We start from the raw sequence: 22,742 nt of genomic DNA, 5'->3' as shown, positions 1-22,742 counted from the left end.
AGTTGTTATTATTGGCTTTCTCACTGCCCAGGGTGGGGTTAGCAGTGCTGCTCCTTTCTGTGATTCGCTGAGAGCTGTGTGGGGAAAAATGATTTTATCTGTTTCTGAAAGGTTGGGTTACAGTGGTTTGTAGAGAAATTCAAGTTAGAGCTTCCTTGCCTATCTGTTCCTCGGGCAGCACTCTCGAAGACTACCCATTGAGTAAAGGAAAGCAAAGGATTCCTGCCTCACTTCATAAAAAATGTTTCAGTAAACATCTAGGCGTTTTCTCCGAAGAGAGTTAGGCATTTTAGATCACTTTTTTGAGGTGTGCCAGAGTATACTCTGATGCCCTTAACATGACATTACAGACTGTAAAAGAAGGGGAATGTAAAAGAGAGTTGAAAGGTGGAAATTACCAGAGGAAGGGTTATGTGTCTTCACTGTGGCGCTAGTAGGTCCCCTGGGTTGGGTCTTTCCCTGTTGCTTTTCACCGGGTGGAGAGGGGTTGTTAAGGACAGGGGTGGCAGAGGAGGTACTGGGGGTTTTGGTGGGCAGGAGTTGGGGGGGGGCAGGAGGGAGGTCCACGAGATGAGAGGAAGCATTTCTAATACTGTTTCCTCCGTCTGGGTGAGAGAGAAGAGGGAGGTCAACTTTGATTATGGGGACTGAAATCTATGGAGTCACATAAGGACGTACCTTATGGAACATTTTGATGCCCAATATTTGAGGTCAATATCAACAGTTCATAGACAGGCATTCAAATCCATCTCTTTGGCTCTGAGATGAATGTCTCTGAATGCCTTTCATTGACTGTATAAGATTGTAGTTATTTATCTTTTTTAAATAGTGGATGCAGGTTGATTTAACTTTGTCACATAATGTAGTTGAACCTCATTGAAATACACACAGAAAGTCTTGAAAATATAATTGGAAGGAGTATTTAGAGGGACAGAAGGGGTATAGGCAACTTTGTGCTGCCTTTCCCTAATGGGAAATTGAAGCACGTTTTTTGCATGCAGTGTTGTCATGCAGACTGTTTAAACCAGCATTGCCACTGGCTTTAAATGCAACAACTCTGTAAACCAATGAGATGACAGGGATGAAACATGGAGAGAGATGATTGAGATGGCTGATGTCAAGAAAGACGTCATGGTGTGTGGACACAAACATATGAAATGATGGACACTGCTGTAGAGAGAGAGAGTCACAGAGGTTGTGGGGATAGACATGGGAAGAACAAACAGCAGAACAATTGAAACAGGATGGATGAATAGATCAATGGATGAGCTATGGGTGAAAGAAAGAAAGAAAGAAAGAAAGAAAGAAAGAAAGAAAGAAAGAAAGAAAGAAAGAAAGAAAGAAAGAAAGAAAGAAAGAAAGAAAGAAAGAAAGAAAGAAAGAAAGAAAGAAAGTGGAAGAGTGGAAGAGAGAGAGGGGTAAAGGTAAAGTGCAGAGTTGGACTGATACAGTATGAAGGAAAACAAGCAGCCAATCCTCTCACAGCGCCTGAGGTCTAAGCAAAACAAAATCCCCGTCATGCGTGTCCTTGGCATTTGCTCTGGCAGAAACTTATGCGCATACTTCCAACTCTGTGGCGGCACCGCCCTGTGCCACCATCATCTCCACGATCCAGGGACTTTCTACCTCTCAGTGGACTCAAGGCATGCCAGCATGCAGCCAATCACAATGAACAGCTGCGGTTCTCACCCCCCACCCCAGCCCACCCCTCCCCTCGCAGCAGCGTAGTGGACATAGCCAAGCGATGACTGACTACGAATAAAGCTTGATATGATTCAAAATGTCCGTCGCTGTTTACCCAGTGGGAACTGTGGCCATTGAGGCTCATTGGAGCGGGGGTCAGGTTTAGATTCCAGGTGTCTGTCTGGTGGTGCTGTAGAAAATAATATCATGTTTCATAAAGTGTGAATAGGAACGAAGTGCAAAGGTAGCGAAGGTGTTGGGCAGGAAATGTGTTTGACCACAGAAGGTCTTTAAAGACAGTGAAAATAGTAGTGTTTTTGGCAACAATAATACATTAAAAAACAATGTGAAAAGTGAAGTGCTTTAGAATGAGAGAGAGAGTAATCACCAAAAGATGTCTTGGGAGCTCCCGGGAAACCTTGGTTTTTGGTCAGAGGGAGTCTAGGCTGAGTCTTATTGTGAATAGCTGGGGGAGAAAGGGAATCAAGAGGAGATAGGCAGAATTTCAAGTAGCTACAACATACTCCCTATGTCTAAAGTAGTGATGCTGTAAACCAACACTTTACATTACATAGGCATATTAAATTATTAAAACAGTGTAAAGGCATTACCATATTAAAACAGTGTAAAACAAATATGCAGCTATATCCTCAGAAAGCAGGTGTAAGAAGGGTAAGTAGCATTTAGCTGTCTGGACTTATACACCTGGAACAATATCATGACATCTACATTCCTGTACATTGGAATAAAGCTTAGGTAACGGTGTTCCCTGGACATGCATATGGACATGTAGCATTACTCGCTGTTTCAGTTGGATATATAATAATAATAATAATATAAAAGTTCTGGTTTCAAGTGATTACACGGAAATGGCTTACCTGGACGAGGTGGGAAAAGTGCACGGGACATGGGTGGTTTCTGAGAAACAAAAACAATATACAGTTGGTGGACGGTTTTATTGCCACCAGATCCACAGCCACAGTTCATATGTCAACGCTAATACGCTAGCCGTGCTAAAGTCATGTTTCCGTTTCATGGTGAGGATAGCGTTGTGCTTTGTGCTGTTTCCCCTTGAGTGCTACATTACTGAGAGTCTCACTTGAGACATCTAGTTCAGCCTCCCTTAACGTACATCACTGAGAGTCTCCTTCTAGCGTACCTAACGTGCCCTTCAGCCTCCCTTAACGGCACATACATCACTGAGAGTCTCCCTTGAGACATCTAGCGTAACGTGCCCTTCAGCCTCCTTAACGTGAGTCTCTTCTAGCGTACATCCCTTCAGCCTCCCTTAACGGCACATACATCACTGAGAGTCTCCCTTGAGACATCTAGCCCTGCCCTTCAGCCTCCCTTAGACATCTAGTCTCCCTTGAGACATCTAGCGTACCTAACGTGCCCTTCAGCCTCCCTTAACGGCACATACATCACTGAGAGTCTCCTTCATCTAGCCCTAACGTGCCCTTCAACATCCCTTAACGGCACATACATCACTGAGAGTCTCCCTTGAGACATCTAGCGTACCTAACGTGCCCTTCAACATCCCTTAACGGCACATACATCACTGAGAATCTCCCTTGAGACATCTAGCGTACCTAACGTGCCCTTCAGCCTCCCTTAACGGCACATACATCACTGAGAGTCTCCCTTGAGACATCTAGCGTACCTAACGTGCCCTTCAGCCTCCCTTAACGGCACATACATCACTCCTGACTTCTGCCTGGAAAAGCCCTTTCACCAGAAAACATTTATGGTCTGCTGTCTACACTTCACCTACTGATACCTGACTTAACCTAACTGACACACGCACGCACAAGGGCCATATGACAGTCACACTTGCATATAAGCTGCAAAATCAAAATAGCCACCATGAAAGAGATTGGAAAAAGGATGAGGCTGGGTTTCTGTATAGCTCTTTGTGAGATCTGCTGATGTAAAAAGGGCTTTAGAAATAAATACATTTGATTGATTGTGAGTAGGCAAAAAGACTATGTCAGCGCGAGCGCGTCATGTGTTGATTTGCGATGTTCTGCCTGTCACAGCAGGGCTGTGAGGGTGACCCTCTTAAACCCACGTTAAAGAGTCTCTCAGGCCGGGTGCTGGGGTCAGACAGGGGAAGTAGACAGCAGTTTATCGACTCTACTCTGGTCTTATACAACTCAGCTATGCTCTGCTTCTCACCCTCTCTCACCACCTTTGTATATTCTCCCTCCACAGTGACAGCAGGAAATAAAAATATATTTTCTTGAAGAAAAATAAATGAGTGGTAGGGTAAAGTTGTAGTGTGAGAATACGTATGCCTGTGGAAGCGATTTAATACAGAGACTGAGAGTCCCGTAGGTCATAGGTTCTTATGCTGTATGGCCAACAAACACAGCACATACCATTGGCTTCACAATAGGGGTCCGGTGCTTGTAGGGTTTCTGGACGCTTTTGTCTGCAAAACATGGAGAAGAAGATGTAAACAATTGCTATTCTGAGAAGAGAGTGTCGGTAGGTCATCTTTTGAACAATAAAACACAAAATGGCTCACATGATATGGATGTTTTATTCTTTGTTCTTGAGCCACAAAGACTTCTTACAGACTTCTTCAAAAATAAAACAAGGAGGTACTGCCTGAACTCTCTGATTTTCATTTTCCTAAGTATGATATACATACCGCCCATGCAGGGTTGGGAAGTAACTGATTACTGTAATCTGTAATGTAATCTGATTACTACCCCCCCCCAAAAAAAACTGTCAATGTAATCAGTTACATTTCCATCTGAAATATTGTAATCAGATTACAGATACATTTTAAAAACTAGATGACTACTTCTTGGATTACTTTTAAATTAGGAAAGGATGTTTGCTCAAAAAATAAATACATTATGACACCTTTCTGTTTTCTCAATGGCATTCAATTCAGCATTGAAAAGAAGCCGGTGAGTTTACGTTTGTTCCACTTGAGCATGTCTGACCACAAGTCAGAGACCACTTTGATGACACAACAAATGTGTTTGATGGATCCTTTTTGTCTTCTTCTAATGCCTCTTAAGGGGAAAGTAATCCAAAAGTAACTGAAAGTAATCAGATTACGTTACTGAGTTTGGGTAATTCAAAAGTAATCATTACTGATTACAATTTTGGACAGGTAACTAGTAACTATTACATGTAGAAAGTAACCTACCCAACCCTGCGCCCATGTTGGTTTTGTGAATGACAGGCTTGCTCCAGATTCCGCTGCGTTCGTCTTTGTTGGAGCGGACCCCAAACTCATATGGGGTGTCGGGCTTCAGGTTGTCAACCACAGTGTCACTGGTGGGGCAGGTCTGGTAGATCCACTTCCTGTTCCTCTCCCTGTAGCGGACAGTGTAGTGTCTGCATGGGAGGGACAAACAAGGCACAGTAAACAACATGCTGATTCTTGTACAGTAGCTGTGCATCTTTATGGCAAACTCTAACCTTTGGAAAATTCTGCCTTCTTTTTCTCATCGACCAACAAAGCACAGCAGGCGTGCTCCACATCATACAGTATGGGTGGCTATTCCAGCTCTACGGCTGTGGTCTGATGAACCATAGTGACTAATATGTTAAACAAGCTTCCTCCGTTAGCTATTGTTAATTCTGGCTCCGATATCTCAGGTCATCTCGTCAGTGTCAACCGATCCCTTTTCATGCCCTTCGGGGATTGTCTTTCTGGGTAGCGCTGCCGGCAGTAGCCAAGCAGTAAACAGAAGGAACTGATATTAGCTTTTAATAAGCCACCAGATAGAAGGGGGAACTCTCAGCTGTAACTTAGGTCGAGATTTCCAACGACTCCTCCAACTTACGGAGTGGGGGAAATTCTAGAATGTATTTAAGGTGGAGCATAAATCGAGTGATGGAAAAGTGTGTTTGTGTCCCAGCAGTACAGTCCATGTATTCTCAGTCAACTCCTGCACACACCTGTGTTGGAAAAGACCTCTGTCCATTCCCATGCTCCATTTTCCATAGAAAATAAATGGCACACTTTCTCAACGTTTCTCTACAGAACTGTTATGCGTCATAAATCCTGCAAGGTTCGACGGCACAGTACATTGAATGCACGGTATGAGTTTAAATCTAGTCAAGCATCCATACAGTATGTCATCTTTATATATAGCTAGCAATAACAGCCTGGCATTCAGATCTCAGTGTGTGCACCTGATTTCAACTAGATGCTTCTCTTTTGTGAAAAGCAGATAGTCTGAATGCCTTAACAGTGTGTAACTGCATTCACCTGTCATCCATTTTGAGTTGAGTGAGGCTGTTTCTGTGGAAGCTTTGGCCTGAGAAATTCAACATGGAACTGGAACCAGATGCCTGGCTGACGGTGCGGTAGGTTATAACTCACCCGTCTTCCAAACAGTCGTTCATGATGTTGCCTGCTTCGTAGGGCGTCTTCAGGAAGGTTCCCCAGGACAGCAGCACAGAGGTCGGGGTGACGGAGCCAATAACCAGGTGGAGTGGCTTCTCCAGGTTGACCTTTCCTGTGAGGACAAAGGTCAAGGGTCATATACTATATTTGCAACAGATTTGATGACCTGATTGAACTTTTTGGATGCGTAGACAAACTGCCGCAGGTACCTGTGCATTGTTTCTTTACGTCGTTGCTCGGGATTGGCTGGACAGCAACAAGATACTTGGGTTCAGCATCTGAAAGGTTAAAAAATAAAACGTTGTCACATTGATTTCTCTGTCATGGAAAAAGGAATATACCAGAAGGGGGGAAATATTGTCCTGGGCGGTGAAAGAGGGGTTTGCGAAGAAAGAGTCCTGCTGACGCCTGGTGAGTCACTACCCAGCCAGGTCTCTGGTGTTAAGGAGATGGGCTGAAACTATTCAAATCCGCTGTAAACAGAAACAGAGCAGATACACAGATGAAAGAGCTTGACTTTAAGCACAACAGATGAAAACAAACAGTCGTTCGGATGGTAAATTGAAATGCAGTTGAGTTGCTTGAACTCCTCATAACAATGGAACGTTGTCCAACCTGCAGAGACTTTAATACGTACAGTAAATTCTCTAAGGGGTTTATATTATCCACCCACAATCTAACAGTTGTCTATTGTTATAATACTTGCCCAAATGCAAACAGTGTCTGAGGCTAGCGAGGAGGGGTGAAATATGGGTATGGATCTGGAACACAGTTAAGACACATTTGGCCACTTGGATTCAATGTGCTATAAAAACAGTGATCCAAAAATATTGTGTTTCTATTGCATGAGAATGGCGAGCTCATTAATGAATAACTATACAGAACAAAATAGACAGGATGTGAAGGGTGGAGCACTAAGGGCCTGACTAGGTCCTGGTGTTCAATGGATTAACATAAAGCCTGAGCACTTGGGCTGGCATGCCAGGAGCAGGAGCAGGCTGGCATGGATCGAAGCTGGCACAATGTTATGGGTGGGGCATTGGACAAATGATAGTCACTTGGTTGCTTAAAATAAAGCAAACTGTTGGGTGTGGGGAAACACTTTAAATAAGTTAAGAGTCAGCACAGCAGAGGATCCCAGAGAGAGTCACAGTAACACAACCATATCCTATTGGACTACTACGTGTGTCATTATTGCTGAGAAGGTTCTGTCTACCCTCTGCTCTCTCGTTGGATCCCTCTGGGCTCTCTCGTGATGAGGTACTTCTATCAGGTGTTCTAGAGGGGCACCTGAGACCAATTTAACTCAGCTCTTTGTCGTCATTGTTTTTGTACATGGAAGGTCACAGCTTGTACCAGTGAGAAATGATGTTTGATCACTTCTGGTGTCTCTCACACAGGTGAAAGGGCTCAAAGAAAAGTGACTAAAAAGCTGTTCCGCATTGAACAAACAGTGCTCCTTTCACTGATTGGGGAGCCAGCCAAGGGAGTTGTTCCATTCTCTTTAGTCTCCGGTTCCTTTCTACTCTAACACTTCATAGCCAATGGCCATTGAGACCTTTTCATACAACAAGAGGAAACCTGTTCCTGACCTGCTCTCATTTCGTGCCTATCATAAATCCGAACAGATCAACACAAAACAGCAATAAAGGAACCGTATTTGTTTGATTTAAATATGAAAACACTCCGATGTTTACTTTAACTCAAGTGATTTTAGTGAAAAATAAGCAACAGCGTATCATTCGAATTCCAACATAAGCATGTGGTTTCACGCTCAATAGATGATCTACACAAGCTGTAAAGTAATCTTCCACTGGCCCTGTGCTGCCCTGCTAAGGTGCCGTAGTGGGCTGGGATGCTGGGATGTATCTCATGAGAGGCTGTGGTTGATGATGAATGGAACCCATTGAGCTGCAGGAAAGGGTTTTAAAGAGGAAAGTCAACACTGTGGAATGCTTAGTGTAACTCCAGCCCTTTTCACCCTGTTTGGAGAATCTCTGTGCTCTACAAAGACAAGTTGCTTGGTTTCTCAGAGGAACGGTTTCTCCCCACACTGACGTATGTTGGAGATACAATATACACTGTTATGTTATGACTATCTGATGAATCCCTGAGAGTCAATAGGTTAGTGTGTGTGTGTGTGTGTGTGTGTGTGTGTGTGTGTGTGTGTGTGTGTGTGTGTGTGTGTGTGTGTGTGTGTGTGTGTGTGTGTGTGTGTGTGTGTGTGTGTGTGTGTGTGTGTGTGTGTGTGTGTGTCATAGTACCATAGACTGGTCTTACCTATCTCAGTCTCGTAGGGCTCTCCATTCTCAGGCAGCTGGATGAACTGTTTAGAGAACATGCTGCTGCCGTAGCCCAGGATGTAGCCCTCCAGCTTGGTGTCAGGGTTGGGACGGACAAACTTCATCACGATGGTGTCGCCCGTAGCGTTGATGCGAACCTTCATGTTCTGTCTTCTCACTGTTAAAGGGCAACAAGTAGAATAATACAGTTGAATTGCATTGTGGATATGATTAGTTGAACTGTGGTGCATTGCACCTAAAGATGCTAGTGCATTCCATCACAGCTAACCTTCAGCACCTCACATGAACATGAGCAGATTGCAAATACTGTGCAGAGCATTTGTGAATTGCATCGATAAGTGCTGCATTTAAGAAACTTCTGGACACTTCTGGATTAATTTAGGGGTAATTGCAAGATAAACAGCTGCCTCTCCCCAGGTACCCAAGGGATTAATCAAACAGGATTGTGTTTGTGGTTTTCAGGAAACAGACTGCAGTACCCTTCAACTGCAGCCAATATTACCCTGAACGCATACAGGAGATGGGATAATTGATTCCCCCATCAGTCATAACATTGGACTATTAGGATAAACCCAAAGGACTTTAAACCCACTGATATTGTCAGGCTTGAGGGAGTGCGTCAGCACAGGAGAGGTCAAATTAGAAGGTGAAATGCAATGGAGGATGTAACTCTTGAAGGTTGAGCTCCAAAGAGTTCAGAAAAGTCATTATTAAAGAACAGAGGCTAAATAGCTGTCTGGGAAATGTCCTAAACATGAGTAATGGAGCTCATTTGAACCTGGTAATAAGGCTCTTTAGCTTCGGAAAAGCGTTTCCCTTGTCCACCAGGTTCCCGTTTCCCACCATGCAGGAACTGGACTGATTCAGCTGCTGGGTTAAAGAGGCTGTTAAATGCTAATGAAAAGCAGGCTTAAAATGCCACATAAAGGGGATCAAGATGGTGTTTGGAAAATGATGTTGTGGCAGTTTTTTGTCGTCACACACATCAGTCAACAGCCAGCCCTTTTAATGCCCACGCAGGCAAGAGGCGTTCTGGCACTCTAGCTAACCCCAATCATCACTCAGAGAATTAATTAGGTTTTAACGATAGCCTAATCACTTCCATTCACAGAGCGAACTTGGGACGAACCTTGGATATAATATTGGTGCCTTCATTATCGATGACCCACGAACCTCTTCAATCAAATCAAACTTTATTTGTCACATGCGCCGAATAGAACAAGTGTAGACTTTACCATGAAATGCTTACTTACAAGCCCTTAACCAACAGTGTAGACCTTACCATGAAATGCTTACTTACAAGCCCTTAACCAACAGTGTAGACTTTACCATGAAATGCTTACTTACCAAGCCCTTAACCAACAGTGTAGACTTTACCATGAAATGCTTACTTACAAGCCATTAACCAACAGTGTAGACCTTACCATGAAATGCTTACTTACAAGCCCTTAACCAACAGTGTAGACTTTACCGTGAAATGCTTACTTACAAGCCATTAACCAACAGTGTAGACCTTACCATGAAATGCTTAATTACAAGCCCTTAACCAACAGTGTAGACTTTACCGTGAAATGCTTACTTACAAGCCCTTAACCAACAGTGTAGACCTTACCATGAAATGCTTAATTACAAGCCCTTAACCAACAGTGTAGACTTTACCGTGAACTGCTTACTTACAAGCTCTTAACCAACAGTGTAGACCTTACCATGAAATGCTTAATTACAAGCCCTTAACCAACAGTGTAGACTTTACCGTGAACTGCTTACTTACAAGCCCTTAACCAACAGTGCAGTTCAAGAAGAAGAAAATATTTACAGGAGACTAAAATAAAAGTAATAATAAAAAGTAACACAATAAGAATAACAATAACGAGGCTTTATACAGGGGTACCGGTACCAAGTCAGTGTGCAGGGGTACAGGCTAGTTGAGGTAATCTGTACATGTAGATGGGGGTGAAGTGACAATGCATAGGTAACAAACAAACAGCGAGTAGAAGCAGGGGGGTCAATGTAAATTGTCCGGTAGCGATTTTATGAATTGTTCAGCAGTCTTATGGCTGGGGGTAGAAGCTTTTGAGGTGCCTTTTGGTCCTAGACTTGGCGCTCTGGTACAGCTCGCCGTGCAGTAGCAGAGAAAACAGTCTATAACTCGGGTGATTGGAGTCTCTGACAACTTCATGGGCTTTCCTCTGACACCACCTATTATATAGGTCCTGGATGGCAGGAAGCTTGGCCCCAGTGATGTACTGGGCCGTTCGCACTACCCTCTGTAGCACCTTGCGGTCAGATGCCGAGCAGTTGCCATACCAGGCGGTGATGCAACCGGTCAGGATGCTCTTGATGGTGCAGCTGTAGAAACTCATGAGGAGGTGTAAAACAAACAAACAACCATATTTGTGTGGTTGGTGAATTAACTGTTTACATGGATACTTGTGTCCATTTCTCTTCTCTCTTAACCCCAAAGAGCAATCTTGAATGAATTTCTCTTCTCCGCTTAACCCCAAAGAGTAATCTTGAATTAATTTATCTTCTCCGCCTAACCCCAAAGAGTAATCTTGAATGAATTTCTCTTCTCCGCTTAACCCCAATGAGTAATCTTGAATTCATTTCTCTTCTCCGCTTAACCCAAAGAGTAATCTTGAATTCATTTCTCTTCTCCGCTTAACCCCAAAGAGTAATCTTGAATTCATTTCTCTTCTCCGCTTAACCCCAAAGAGTAATCTTGAATTCATTTCTCTTCTCCGCTAACCCCAAAGAGTAATCTTGAATTCATTTCTCTTCTCCGCTTAACCCCAATGAGTAATCTTGAATTCATTTCTCTTCTCCGCTAACCCTTCTTGAATTCATTTCTCTTCTCCGCTAACCCCAAAGAGTAATCTTGAATTCATTTCTCTTCTCCGCTTAACCCCAAAGAGTAATCTTGAATTCATTTCTCTTCTTAACCCCAATGAGTAATCTTGAATTCATTTCTCTTCTCCGCTAACCCCAATGAGTAATCTTGAATTCATTTCTCTTCTCCGCTAACCCCAGAGTAATCTCATTTATCTTCTCCGCTAACCCCAATGAGTAATCTGAATTCATTTTCTCTTCTCCGCTTAACCCCAAAGAGTAATGTTGAATTCATTTCTATTCTCCGCTTAACCCCAAAGAGTAATCTTGAATTCATTTCTCTCTCCGCTTAACCCCAATGAGTAATCTTGAATTCATTTCTCTTCTCCGCTTAACCCCAAGGAGTAATCTTGAATTCATTTCTCTTCTCCGCTTAACCCCAAAGAGTAATCTTGAATTCATTTCTCTTCCGAACCCCAAAGAGTAATCTTGAATTGTTTGGAATATAATTGGGGAAAGGATGTTTTGCTTGTCATGTTTCTGCTTTCAAGATCATATTTCTAGTGACGCCTTTGATTCTAACTGTCATTAATAAAGATATCTCCCGGCAACATGACATAACCTCTGCTTACCTCAAGACTCTTGTCATGTTATTGCTGACTCCCTTTAATTTAACAAGAAGGATGTTTTCAGTCTCTGGCTTTATAGCTGCAAATCCATAAGGTTTTATTAAAGAGACCCTAGACTTACAAGGACTGTATAATGTGTTTTCCTGTGTTTACAGAGGACCAGATGACCACTTCACCCCTTGTGGAGACATACAGATGAAGAATGATTCTAGCTACAGGGGGAGAATGTGGAAGACATTATTATGTTACATAATACCAATAAATGTATACTAAAGCTTGTGGAAAGGCTTACTCATCAAAAATGCAGGTTGACGTGTATTGTCATCCATCTTTCCCTGGAGGCAGAACTGAGAGATTTCCGCCACACCCTTCGAAAAAGGGTTCCAAAAGGATGATTTGGTTGTCCCCATAGGAGATTCCATTTTGGTTCTATGTAGCTCTTTTGGGTTCCATGTAGAACCCTCTGTGGAAATGGTTCTACATGGAACCAAAAGGGTTTGGAACAAAAAAATGGCTCTTCCTTCGCCATGGTGACAGTCGAAGAACCCTTTTGGGTTCTAGATAGCACCTTTTTTGGCTATATTGTAAAAATTAATGGGGAAAAATTATTTTGGGGGTCTTAGTTTAAGGTTAGGGTTAGGCGTAAGGGTACCGTACTAAACCACAAATTACCTCTATGTCCTGCAGCATAATCTCAAAACTTTTACTTGAGCAACCACTGTAGCAGTGTGGTTAAGGTTAGGGTTCATGTTCATGTTCATGTTAGGGGTAAGGTTTCAAATCAGATTTTTATGACTTTGTGAGTATGCCAGCTACACTCTTAGCATCTTTTTCTATCTAGAACCTTTAAGGGTTCTTCGGCTGTACCCACAGGAGAACCCTTTGAATAACCATTTTGCTTCCAGATAGGACCCTTTGGGTTCTATGTAGAACCCTTTCTACAGATGGTTCTACATACCCAAAAGATATATCTGGAACCAAAAAGGGTTCTCCTTTTTTTTTTCTAAGAGTGTGAGTGTAGTGACCACACTGCAGAGCTGCCTCCATTACATGAGTCATACCAATAAATGCCTTCCTGCATAAAAAATAGCCCCTTCATGCTGGAAAGCTTGTTAGCTATGTTGTGTTCTGTTGTCAATGAAGTTATCCTGCTCTTGACGAATGTTTCAAGTTTTACGTTTTTAATGTCACATGCACAAGAACAGTGAAATGCCTTGCTTGCAAACAAAAATGCAATAATCAATAACAATGTAATACTAGAAAAAGCACACAATAAATATGAAGAACACAATAAGTAAGCATACTTATATACAGGGTCAGTTCCGTACTGTATTTACAATGTGCAGGGATACTGGTGTGATGGAGGTAGATATGTACAGGGGTATGGTGACTAAGCATTAGGATATATAATAAACAGAGTAGCAACAGCTTGTGCGTGTGTGTAGTCAGTATAAATGTATGTGCATATTATGCGTGAGTGAACAGATTATGGAGTGAATGGGTGTGTGAGTATGCATAGAGATAAAAGGTCACTAGTCCTTGTAGCTATTTGGTTGGCTATTTATCAGTCTTATTGCTTGGGGATAGAAGCTGTTCAAGGTCCTGTTGGTGTCAGAATTAATGCACCGGTACCGCTTGCCGTGTGGAAGCAGAGATAGTCTATGTCTTGGGTGGTTGGAGTCTATAATGATTTTCCGGGCCTACCTTTCACACTGTATGTCCTGTATGGCAGAGAGCTTGGTCCCAGTGAGGTACTGGGCTGCCCGCACCACCCTCTGTAGCGCTATGCGATCGAGGGCGGTGCTACTGCCATACCAGGCAGTGATGCAGCCAGTCAAGATGCTCTCAACGGTACAGATGTAGAACCTTTTGAGGATTTGCCCATGCCAAACTTTTTTAACCACCTGAGGGGGAAGTAGTGCTGCAAACTTGATGATGGTGTTGGAGTTGTGTGTGGCCACGCAGTCATGGATGAACAGGGAGTAAAGGAGGGGACTAAGCACACACCCATGTGGGGCCCTCATTTTGAGGGTCAGCAGGACGGAGGTGATGTTGCCTACCCTCACCACCTGGGGTCGGCCCGTCAGGAAGTCCAGCATCCGGGGACAAGGAGAGGTTGAAAATCACAGTGAATATGCCAGCGAGCTGTTCTGCGCATGCTCTGAGAACGCGCCCTGGAATACCGTCGGCCCCGCGGCCTTTCGGGTATTGATATGATTAAAGACCTTTCTTACATTGGCCTCAGAGAGCGAGATCACCCAGTCCTCTGAGACGGTGATGGCCCTCACGCCCGGCACGATGTTGTTGTTGTCCAAGTGTGCATAAAATGCATTGAGTTCGTAAGATAGAGAGGCATCGTTGATATTAAGAATTCCCAGTAACAAAGTCGTCAAGAAAAAAAACAATAATTTTTAAGCATTAGCAGCAGCAGGCATGTTTCATTTGGCCAACTGAGTCTTCAGGAGATAGATTGTGTGCGTTCATCAGTGTCCGTCTTCAATCTCTTAAGCTATCTTTGGGTTGTTTGTTCTACAGATTGGCATTGGCATCCTGTTGCCTTCTCAAATGGTGGGAAAGTATGGAAGTTTGACACTTAAGACATGTGTAATCATGCATGGTGGTTTCTTGGCACGGATGTGGTGTTTCATAGTTGAAGGCATTCCAACTGCAGCTGATTGACCCAAGAGCAGAACTCAGTGTGAGGCTGATCACAAGTGAAAACAGTTGGTTTGGTTATATGACCCTTAAAGTGAATAACAGCCAGCCTTCAGGGTATTGCGCTGAGGGAAAAAGTCTAGCTAGCATCTAATCCTTTGGCAGACTTTGAGATATGTTAGTCAGAAACAACTTCTCTTCCAGCAATATCCCAAATCGTTGTGTTTGTTTGTTTTGTATATTGAATAAGGAACTAACAAACTTCACTCAAACCAAACCTTGAAACACTAAGAGTACATTCTGTTGTGGACCATGGTCCTTCCATTTCTCCAAAATTGAGCATACCTTCTAATTAAAATGACACATCTGGAACAAAAGTCCCCTAAATCTCCAGATGCTACTTTTCTAAATTGACTCTTCAGGAGCATTTTACCTCGTGGCTATATGGAACATATAGCGGCAGGGTAGCCTAGTGGTTAGGGCGTTGGACTAGTAAGTGAAAGGTTGCAAGTTCAAATCCCCGAGCTGACAAGGTACAAATCTGTCGTTCTGCCCCTAAACAGGCAGTTAACCCACTGTTCCTAGGCCGTCATTGAAAATAAGAATGTGTTCTTAACTGACTTGCCTGGTTAAATAAAGGTAAACAAAAAAAACATTAATCGTCCCTCATAGCTTCTCTGGGCTCATATATTGTCCAGTCACATTTAGGTGGACTTGATCTCAACGCTCTACAGCTGTTGATTCACTCCATAAATAACTGCAGGGGCTTTCACTGGCAGCACATGCATGGACACATGTTGAAAAACACACATGTTCACTCATACTGTATTCTCTTTGACTGTGTCCATCTGTCATGAGTCCAACTTCACCCTTTCATTCGTAGAGCATCAGTCCTCATTCAGCTACAGTTGTGGGGCACAACAGCCCCCGCCTCTCTGCCCTCATCCTCACCAAAGAGACGGTAGTGAAGGCAGGGTATATTTACACCGAGCACTGTAGCACAACTGATGAGTGGCTTGGTGTGAGACTGAGCCGTCTCTCTTTCATCTCCTCTAATGAAGTTTGACCATGCGTGAAGAGCTGGGGGCACAAACACGTCTCCAGCTGCCTGCACAACCACAGCTTCAACATACTCCGAGCTCAGATACTCAGGTACACACATGTTACCCGTTTACAATGTACACCCGCCGCACGGAAAGCAAAGCAGGCACTTGAAAATTCAACAACATGTATTTTTTAACAAGAGGCTTCTCTGCCTGAGATTGTGGAGTGTGCAGAGGGGAGATGTTGGCCCAATCCCAAACCCAATCCCAAACCTAACCAAACCCCTCCCAGCTGTGTTAGAGTATCATTGATAGACACCGCAATCACAAGGCTACATCCTCTGGGAAGTCCACTGGACAGCAGCAAAATGATCATTAGGATAAGATTTCTAGTCAACAAACAGAGTGGCGCTCACATAGATTCACCTTTTTTAATCATGGGAACCTGTCCAAGAAACACCCCAAGACAACCAACAGGCAGAGATATACACACACACACACACACACACACACACACACACACACACACACACACACACACACACACACACACACACACACACACACACACACACACACACACACACCATAATTCTAACAATAAAACTAACCCCTAACAAAACTAACCCCAAGTGAGGACAGGCGAAACGTCCTCACTTCTATGACTTTCTGTTGTTTTACTATTCACATACACACTGCCGCTAAAAAAAATGTTTGAAATTGGCGAGTGTTTGCATGTGAGCTAATACAGTGTATCGATCATCCATTGTTTTTAGCCTGACATTTCCCTTTTCATTTCAAGGAGAGTAAATTCATCATGTTGCATAACTACTGTATGTTTAATGGGACAGTCAGTACGCTGCTGAACGTCCTGTAGCTCAAATCATCTGAACATGATCTCTAACAAGAGGCAATCCAAGCTCCAAACAAACATTACAATTCTACAGTGAGACCAAAAGCATCAGAACAAAATTCAAGGAAACATAATCTACGTACTGGTAACAACCAAACTTCTGCTTTTCATTCCGTTTTTGTGCCAAACTCATTCTTATCTTGCACAGTCACAGCTACAGGTTGCAAGACAGATATACAATGGTTTTGCGCCTGAATCTAAATGCTTTGCATTTATGGTCAGTAAATAGCTTGGATGAAAGCGTCTGCCATTCACACTGTGGTTTCGCTGCAGTCAAGTCTGCACAACTCTACACGTTATGCAATGTCCTAAACATTTTGGTCAATACTTTTGCGATAATTTCATGGGACTTTACCAACTGGACCATGAAACCTCTACTCATGTACACATTGCAATTTGGTTTTGGCAAGCTATTTCTTTCTATACAACGTGAATGGTATTAGGAGAACATATGCAAAGTCAGCAAAACATTGCATTGTCCACAATGCACAATAATAAGCATCAACAACACCAAAACACTTTCCATCACACATGCATTGGCAAAAACATAATATGCATGCTCAAAGCTATACATAAAACATGTAACACAAAACCATACTATCCAGAAACATAATACACCTGACTTTACAGAACGGCCAATCTGTGCACTTGCCTCTAATCCTCTGTGCAGGGATGCAGTTGAGGAGAATGGATCCGGAGAGGAGCAGGAGAGAGACTCTGAGGAGCATGGTGCCTGCAATAGAGCTCTCTGGTCAGGGATGCTGGACAACTTCACTAAGGTAGCAGCTCAATTTAGGACTTGTGCAGCGCTCCGTGGAAACACTGTGGAGTAAAGAGGACCACCGGACCACGAAGCATCTATACTAGCAGGATAGGAGAGGGGTGGGGACTGGTGATGTCACAACCCAACCCCACACACACTATTCCTAGGTGGGTGGCTTAATGTGTGGAATCTCGCTGAAATGTTTCCCTCTATTTTTTTTTCCCTCCCTCCTTTTTTGTATCAGCCACCCGGTTTTCCCCTCCCCTCCCCTCCCCTTCCTCCTCCTCCAGCCCTCCTCCTCTTATGTGTTATTTTTTTATTTATATTTATTATTTATTTATCCTCTGTTCAACTCAAGTGCTATTGCAATGTAGATTCCAGGAGGCGCCAATGTGGTGGGCAAAACAGGGTGGTGGCACAGGAGGAGCACAGGACTGGCACCCTCGCTCCATCCTAACCTATGGCCTTGGGGGTAAAGTTAAACTCATGCAGTGTAGTTTGTATGGCACACTCCCATCCCCACCTCTGCCCAACATGTGCACACTGTGCAGACGAACCAGTACCATGTTTTTCAGCCCTTTGCTTTTGGAACACACTACACAACATCACAGTACATTCTCTCTGAGCACAAATGACACGGGTGGAGGAGCGCCAAAGGGTATCCAAATCCAACCTCCACTGGAGCTCTTTGGGAGGCAGTGACCATGCTCTCCCGCCAAGAAGTCCAGCCCCTGACAGAGAGGAGGTATGAGGGGCGGTAGTACAGAGGAGAGAAGGAATCAAAGCCCCTGACATAGAGGAGGTATGAGGGGCGGTAGTACAGAGGAGAGAAGGAGTCCAGCCCCTGACATAGAGGAGGTATGAGGGGCGGTAGTACAGAGGAGAGAAGGAGTCCAGCCCCTGACATAGAGGAGGTATGAGGGGCGGTAGTACAGAGGAGAGAAGGAGTCCAGCCCCTGACATAGAGGAGGTATGAGGGGCGGTAGTACAGAGGAGAGAAGGAGTCCAGCCCCTGACATAGAGGAGGTATGAGGGGCGGTAGTACAGAGGAGAGAAGGAGTCCAGCCCCTGACAGAGAGGAGGTATGAGGGGCGGTAGTACAGAGGAGAGAAGGAGTCCAGCCCCTGACAGAGAGGAGGTATGAGGGGCGGTAGTACAGAGGAGAGAAGGAGTCCAGCCCTGACATAGAGGAGGTATGAGGGCGGTAGTACAGAGGAGAGAAGGAGTCCAGCCCCTGACATAGCGGAGGTATGAGGGGCGGTAGTACAGAGGAGAGAGTCCAGCCCCTGACATAGAGGAGGTATGAGGGGCGGTAGTACAGAGGAGAGAAGGAGTCCAGCCCCTGACATAGAGGAGGTATGAGGGGCGGTAGTACAGAGGAGAGAAGGAGGAGGGGATGGAGGGAATAAGAGGGGTATCCACACACTTCCTTCAAGCTGATTATGTTTGGAGCCCCATCCAACCAACACGTGCCATCACATGCGACAGGATACCGACTGGTGGAGACAGCTGTTCCAGACAGAGCGCCTGCCTCTGCTCCATCCCACAGGAACTGAATAAAGGCATATTCATGATTCATGCTGCCCTCCACTAAATCACCATATCCAGATTTTACACAATGGACAAATTAATGGGTGACTGACTGACCGCCAAAAGTATGAATAACAGAAACCAAAACACACATATTCTGACTTAAAAAAAGAAAGGTTGTAAGGGGAAAAACACAATGTTGAAACCCCTCGTACTCATTGGACCATTCCTGCCAGAGACACAGTGACCAACAAGCATCGACACGCAGGTAACCAAAGTCAACACCCAAGCTGAGGGGCAGACAGGGACCTAAAAGCTGCCCTGGCATTTCTAATACACCGGCTCATTTTCTTCCTTGTGGCCCCCACACCAGACCATTTCTTCCTTGAGGCCACCATTATTAGCCAGATTGTGATCGTTTTGTGCAAAAAAGGTTTGACAGGCCCACTAGGCTAAATGGACAGGCCCATCTGCCATTTGGCCGAGATGCCAGATGTCCAGTCCGCCGCTGCCCAAGTCCTGTACAGTTGTGAAACGTCAGGCTCCTTTTTCTCCTCTTGACTGCGAACAAAAATGTTGTTATTGCCTGACCGGAGTTTGTCCCCAATAAAAAGTTTTACCTCAGAGCACGTCTCTCACATTGTTCTGCCAATTAGGATAATGTCTCAATGGTCGAGTGACCCATTAATGTTTATCTCTGACAGTAAGGTACAGACCGTTCTTGTGTTTGTACACTTCCTATAGAGGTAGATCACAGTCACTATGAACATGTCACTGCTAACGATGCTAACGAGGGTCATTAATTGATGTGACTTATTGTTTTGTACATTGAGTTCTGATTATCAAGCATCACTTGAAATTTGTGAGAAAAACATAGGTGTTTATTGGCTTCAGATAATAAATCCATGATTGTTTTGTTGTTTTGCTTAATTAAGCTCATTTAGACTATTGAACAAAGTGTTTAAGCCGACAGCTTGATTCTTTGTAAATCATCATTAAAACAGTATGTCTGTGTACGTACATGCCCATACAGTATCTAACTCAATCCGACCACACAAAAAAAAAAAACATTATCCTTCTGGGAATCTGAGGACAAGTTCCCACAGGCTCAAATTGATAGGAGCCGTTGTTGTGAATGGGAGTCTCTTAAACCAATTGAAGCGTTTCTTCAGCCAAAGCATCCCAGTCTTTAGTGGTACAGAGTGGGAGCAGCACCTGCACCATAACACCATGATGACGAAACCACTGGAGAGACTGGATCACTCTCCAATCCACTCACAAGGTTGCTCAACTTAAAATAATAAACCTCTGTTCTATTCTCTACTGTATTTACAAGGAAAACCATCCCTCCTCAATGGTCCCTTTGTTTCCCTCTCCTATGTCTGGGAAGAGTAGGTGACGAGAGAGACAGACATACATACATACTGTACATACAGACATTCATACCTACATAGAGAGATACATACAGAGAGAGATACATACTGTTGGGATGATGGTGTACAAATGTTCTACCGTGACTTCTACGTAGAATGTATGCACACATGACTGTAAGTCGCTTTGGATAAAAGCGTCTGCTAAATGGCATATATTATTATATTATTATTATTCCCTTTCACCCAGAGATGTCCCAGCTGGATTACCTCACATTGCCTTTCCAACACAACTTAATCTATGGGTCTCAGGTGAGTGACCACTAATGGGGTAGTTATGGGATGAATTGGCTGGTATTCTTTCCATATGCCCTGAATGGGTTCCCAGGTACACGTGTAGTCAGGCTGTACATCTCTGCAGTCTAAGCATGTACATTCTCGTATCTTTGTCACTGGATGAACGTTAGGGAAGACTGAAATAAAGAATACAACGACTTCTGTTACTCCTGTCAAGAGGAAGAATTACTTTACCGAAAAAAAAATGTACAGTTTTCACAATTATAAACAATACTAATGGACACAGAAGGAGATAAACCTAAAAAATTCTAAATCTTTTCAGATTTGCTCAGTTGACTCAGTAATCTTTCACAACCCCAATGAGGAAAGTACTTTGTTGCTCATGATGGCTTCCTGCTGTTTCCAAAGTTTGTCACTGGTGCTGTTGATGTTTTCTTGCTGTGCTTCCTTCCCTGTTCCTTTCCCATCTCAATCCTCTGCAACGAAATGAATGGCCACCTGGGCTTCGTCAAGCCACGACCCCCAGTTAAAACACTCCAGTGTTGAATGCACCCCACTAAAATCCCTCAGCACCACACGCCAGCCTGTGGAGTATAGAGTGTATGAATCTGCTACTGGTGATTAACCTCCATTCAAGGTTCAATTCATCATCATTACACCTATCTGTACTTTGGCCTGAGAAGTTCCATCATCCACGATTTGTGGTTTGGACTAGATGGGATACATTTTATGTCAAAATTGACCAGAATTAACTTTGTGTAGCAGGTCAGGAGAATTTATGCAGCAGGTTAGGATAATTAATGTAGCAGATTAGGATAATTCCATTAAGGTTAGAAAAAGGGTTAGGGGCCTCCCGAGTGGCGCAGTGGTATAAGGCACTGCAATGCAGTGCCTGAGGCGTCGCCACAGACCGGGTTCAACTCTGCAGTTTTACTGCACTCTAAATGCAATCTTTTCTCTGCAGCCAAATCAGTTTGGAAGAGTTTGTGCAGATGTTATGACGACAACATGTTGTGACATTTTTTGTTCGTTTTGGACTTCGGCTGTTCGGGCACACGATTTCTGTCCTAGATACGCCCCTTCGACAGTGATTGGTCAAATGTAGGGATTCTTCAATAAAGTCTTTGTTGTCATTCAATGAGGACGACTCCTTTCTATGCACATTTTTTATTGAGAAATACTGCACCAAACATCTTAGATGTAAAATTGCGCGACTAAAATATCCCTGGCAAAAAACGTAAAAATGTATGACAGATTTCTTGAGTTATCTTACATTAATTCTGACTTTTTTGAGGAAGTGTATACTGTCTACGACTTCTCAAAATGAACAGAACTAATACCGCTTTTTCGTTTTCAAGGGAATGTCTTTTAAGGAGTCTGAGAGCTTTCAGCCTAACTGAAGCCTTTAGCCTAATGTATGTGTCCTGTCCACAGCTCGGGGAAACGTGGACTCTACCGGTGGAAACAACCAAGGTCAGCTAGGTCTGGGAGACTGTGAGGAGAGGACAGCCTTCCAATTGGTGGACTTCTTAATTTCACATCAAAATGCTTGCTGCCGGCTCCAACACCTCTGCTGCCCTCACAGGTAAGACTAGCTCACCGCAAGCCAAACTGAAGCATGCTGATACCTTTAGGGTTAGCTAAAATGCTAAACATTGACATAAACTGTATCCCATCTAGCCATGACCATGCTCTGTGTTGAATTAGTCATCTCTGGAGTTCACTCACTGTTTCTGTATACTGAAACTGGGCCCAATCCACAGCTGTTTAGTGTTCACCCATGGCCTCAATAACTTCCAAAACACTACAGGAGGTTCTATATCTCAACTTGACGAATATGGGGAGTAAATGGATTGCCATGCGCTGGCTGCTCTCTCCATGTCTCTGCTCTGTGTCTTCCATCTGTAGTCTCTTGTTAAACCGACAGTGGTTAATGGGCCACAGGGAGACCGACTACAACCAGATCTGCAGGACCCGTAGATCAGCCCGCCTTCATCCATCAGCATGGGATGGTGAGCCTCTGTTTCTACTACTCTTGTGGGGAAAGTAGAGCATTGGGTTATATGGGTCAGAAGTGGATCAGTTCTTCCTTGTTCTGCTTCAGTAATCAAGAAAAGTTTTCCTATTCCAATGTGTTATCACATCTTAATGCCCTGAGCATCCAACTCAGCAATGAAAGTCATATGGCCAAGTACAAGGCCCACATGTTCCATGTCCTCCGCATCCTCCACATTATCTTCCAAGAGAATTCTCTTTGATTATAGTCACAGCCGTGTATATCCCCCAAGTAGATACCTCGTCGACTCTGGAAAGAACTTCACTGGACTCTATGTAAACTGGAAACAATACATC

General features: G+C 43.8%; 1 protein-coding gene across 10 annotated transcripts in view; it reads right to left on the bottom strand.

Moving 5' to 3' along the window:
* Window positions 1–17,346, bottom strand: part of LOC118363218 (target of Nesh-SH3-like) — a 30,818-nt gene extending 13,472 nt beyond the window's left edge. The window contains exons 1-10 of one of the 10 annotated variants that reach the window (XM_052509886.1): window positions 17,079–17,346; window positions 8,339–8,514; window positions 6,268–6,336; window positions 6,035–6,170; window positions 4,850–5,040; window positions 4,065–4,117; window positions 2,562–2,601; window positions 2,072–2,149; window positions 1,799–1,873; window positions 399–605 (exon numbers count right to left, since the gene is read on the bottom strand). In XM_052509886.1, coding sequence (XP_052365846.1) covers window positions 399–605; window positions 1,799–1,873; window positions 2,072–2,149; window positions 2,562–2,601; window positions 4,065–4,117; window positions 4,850–5,040; window positions 6,035–6,170; window positions 6,268–6,336; window positions 8,339–8,514; window positions 17,079–17,158 — 1,105 coding nt within the window. In that variant the 5' untranslated portion in view covers window positions 17,159–17,346. The remainder of the gene's footprint in view (window positions 1–398; window positions 606–1,798; window positions 1,874–2,071; window positions 2,150–2,561; window positions 2,602–4,064; window positions 4,118–4,849; window positions 5,041–6,034; window positions 6,171–6,267; window positions 6,337–8,338; window positions 8,515–17,078) is intronic. The other 9 variants (XM_052509888.1, XM_052509889.1, XM_052509891.1 and 6 more) reach the window with 9 other exon arrangements.
* Window positions 17,347–22,742: the final 5,396 nt, after the last annotated feature.

This window comes from Oncorhynchus keta, unplaced genomic scaffold (assembly GCF_023373465.1).
Source record: "Oncorhynchus keta strain PuntledgeMale-10-30-2019 unplaced genomic scaffold, Oket_V2 Un_contig_5054_pilon_pilon, whole genome shotgun sequence".
Taxonomy (NCBI): domain Eukaryota; kingdom Metazoa; phylum Chordata; class Actinopteri; order Salmoniformes; family Salmonidae; genus Oncorhynchus; species Oncorhynchus keta.
The sequence above is the reverse complement of the archived record's forward strand: the minus strand, read 5'-3'. Positions and strand labels throughout refer to the sequence as shown.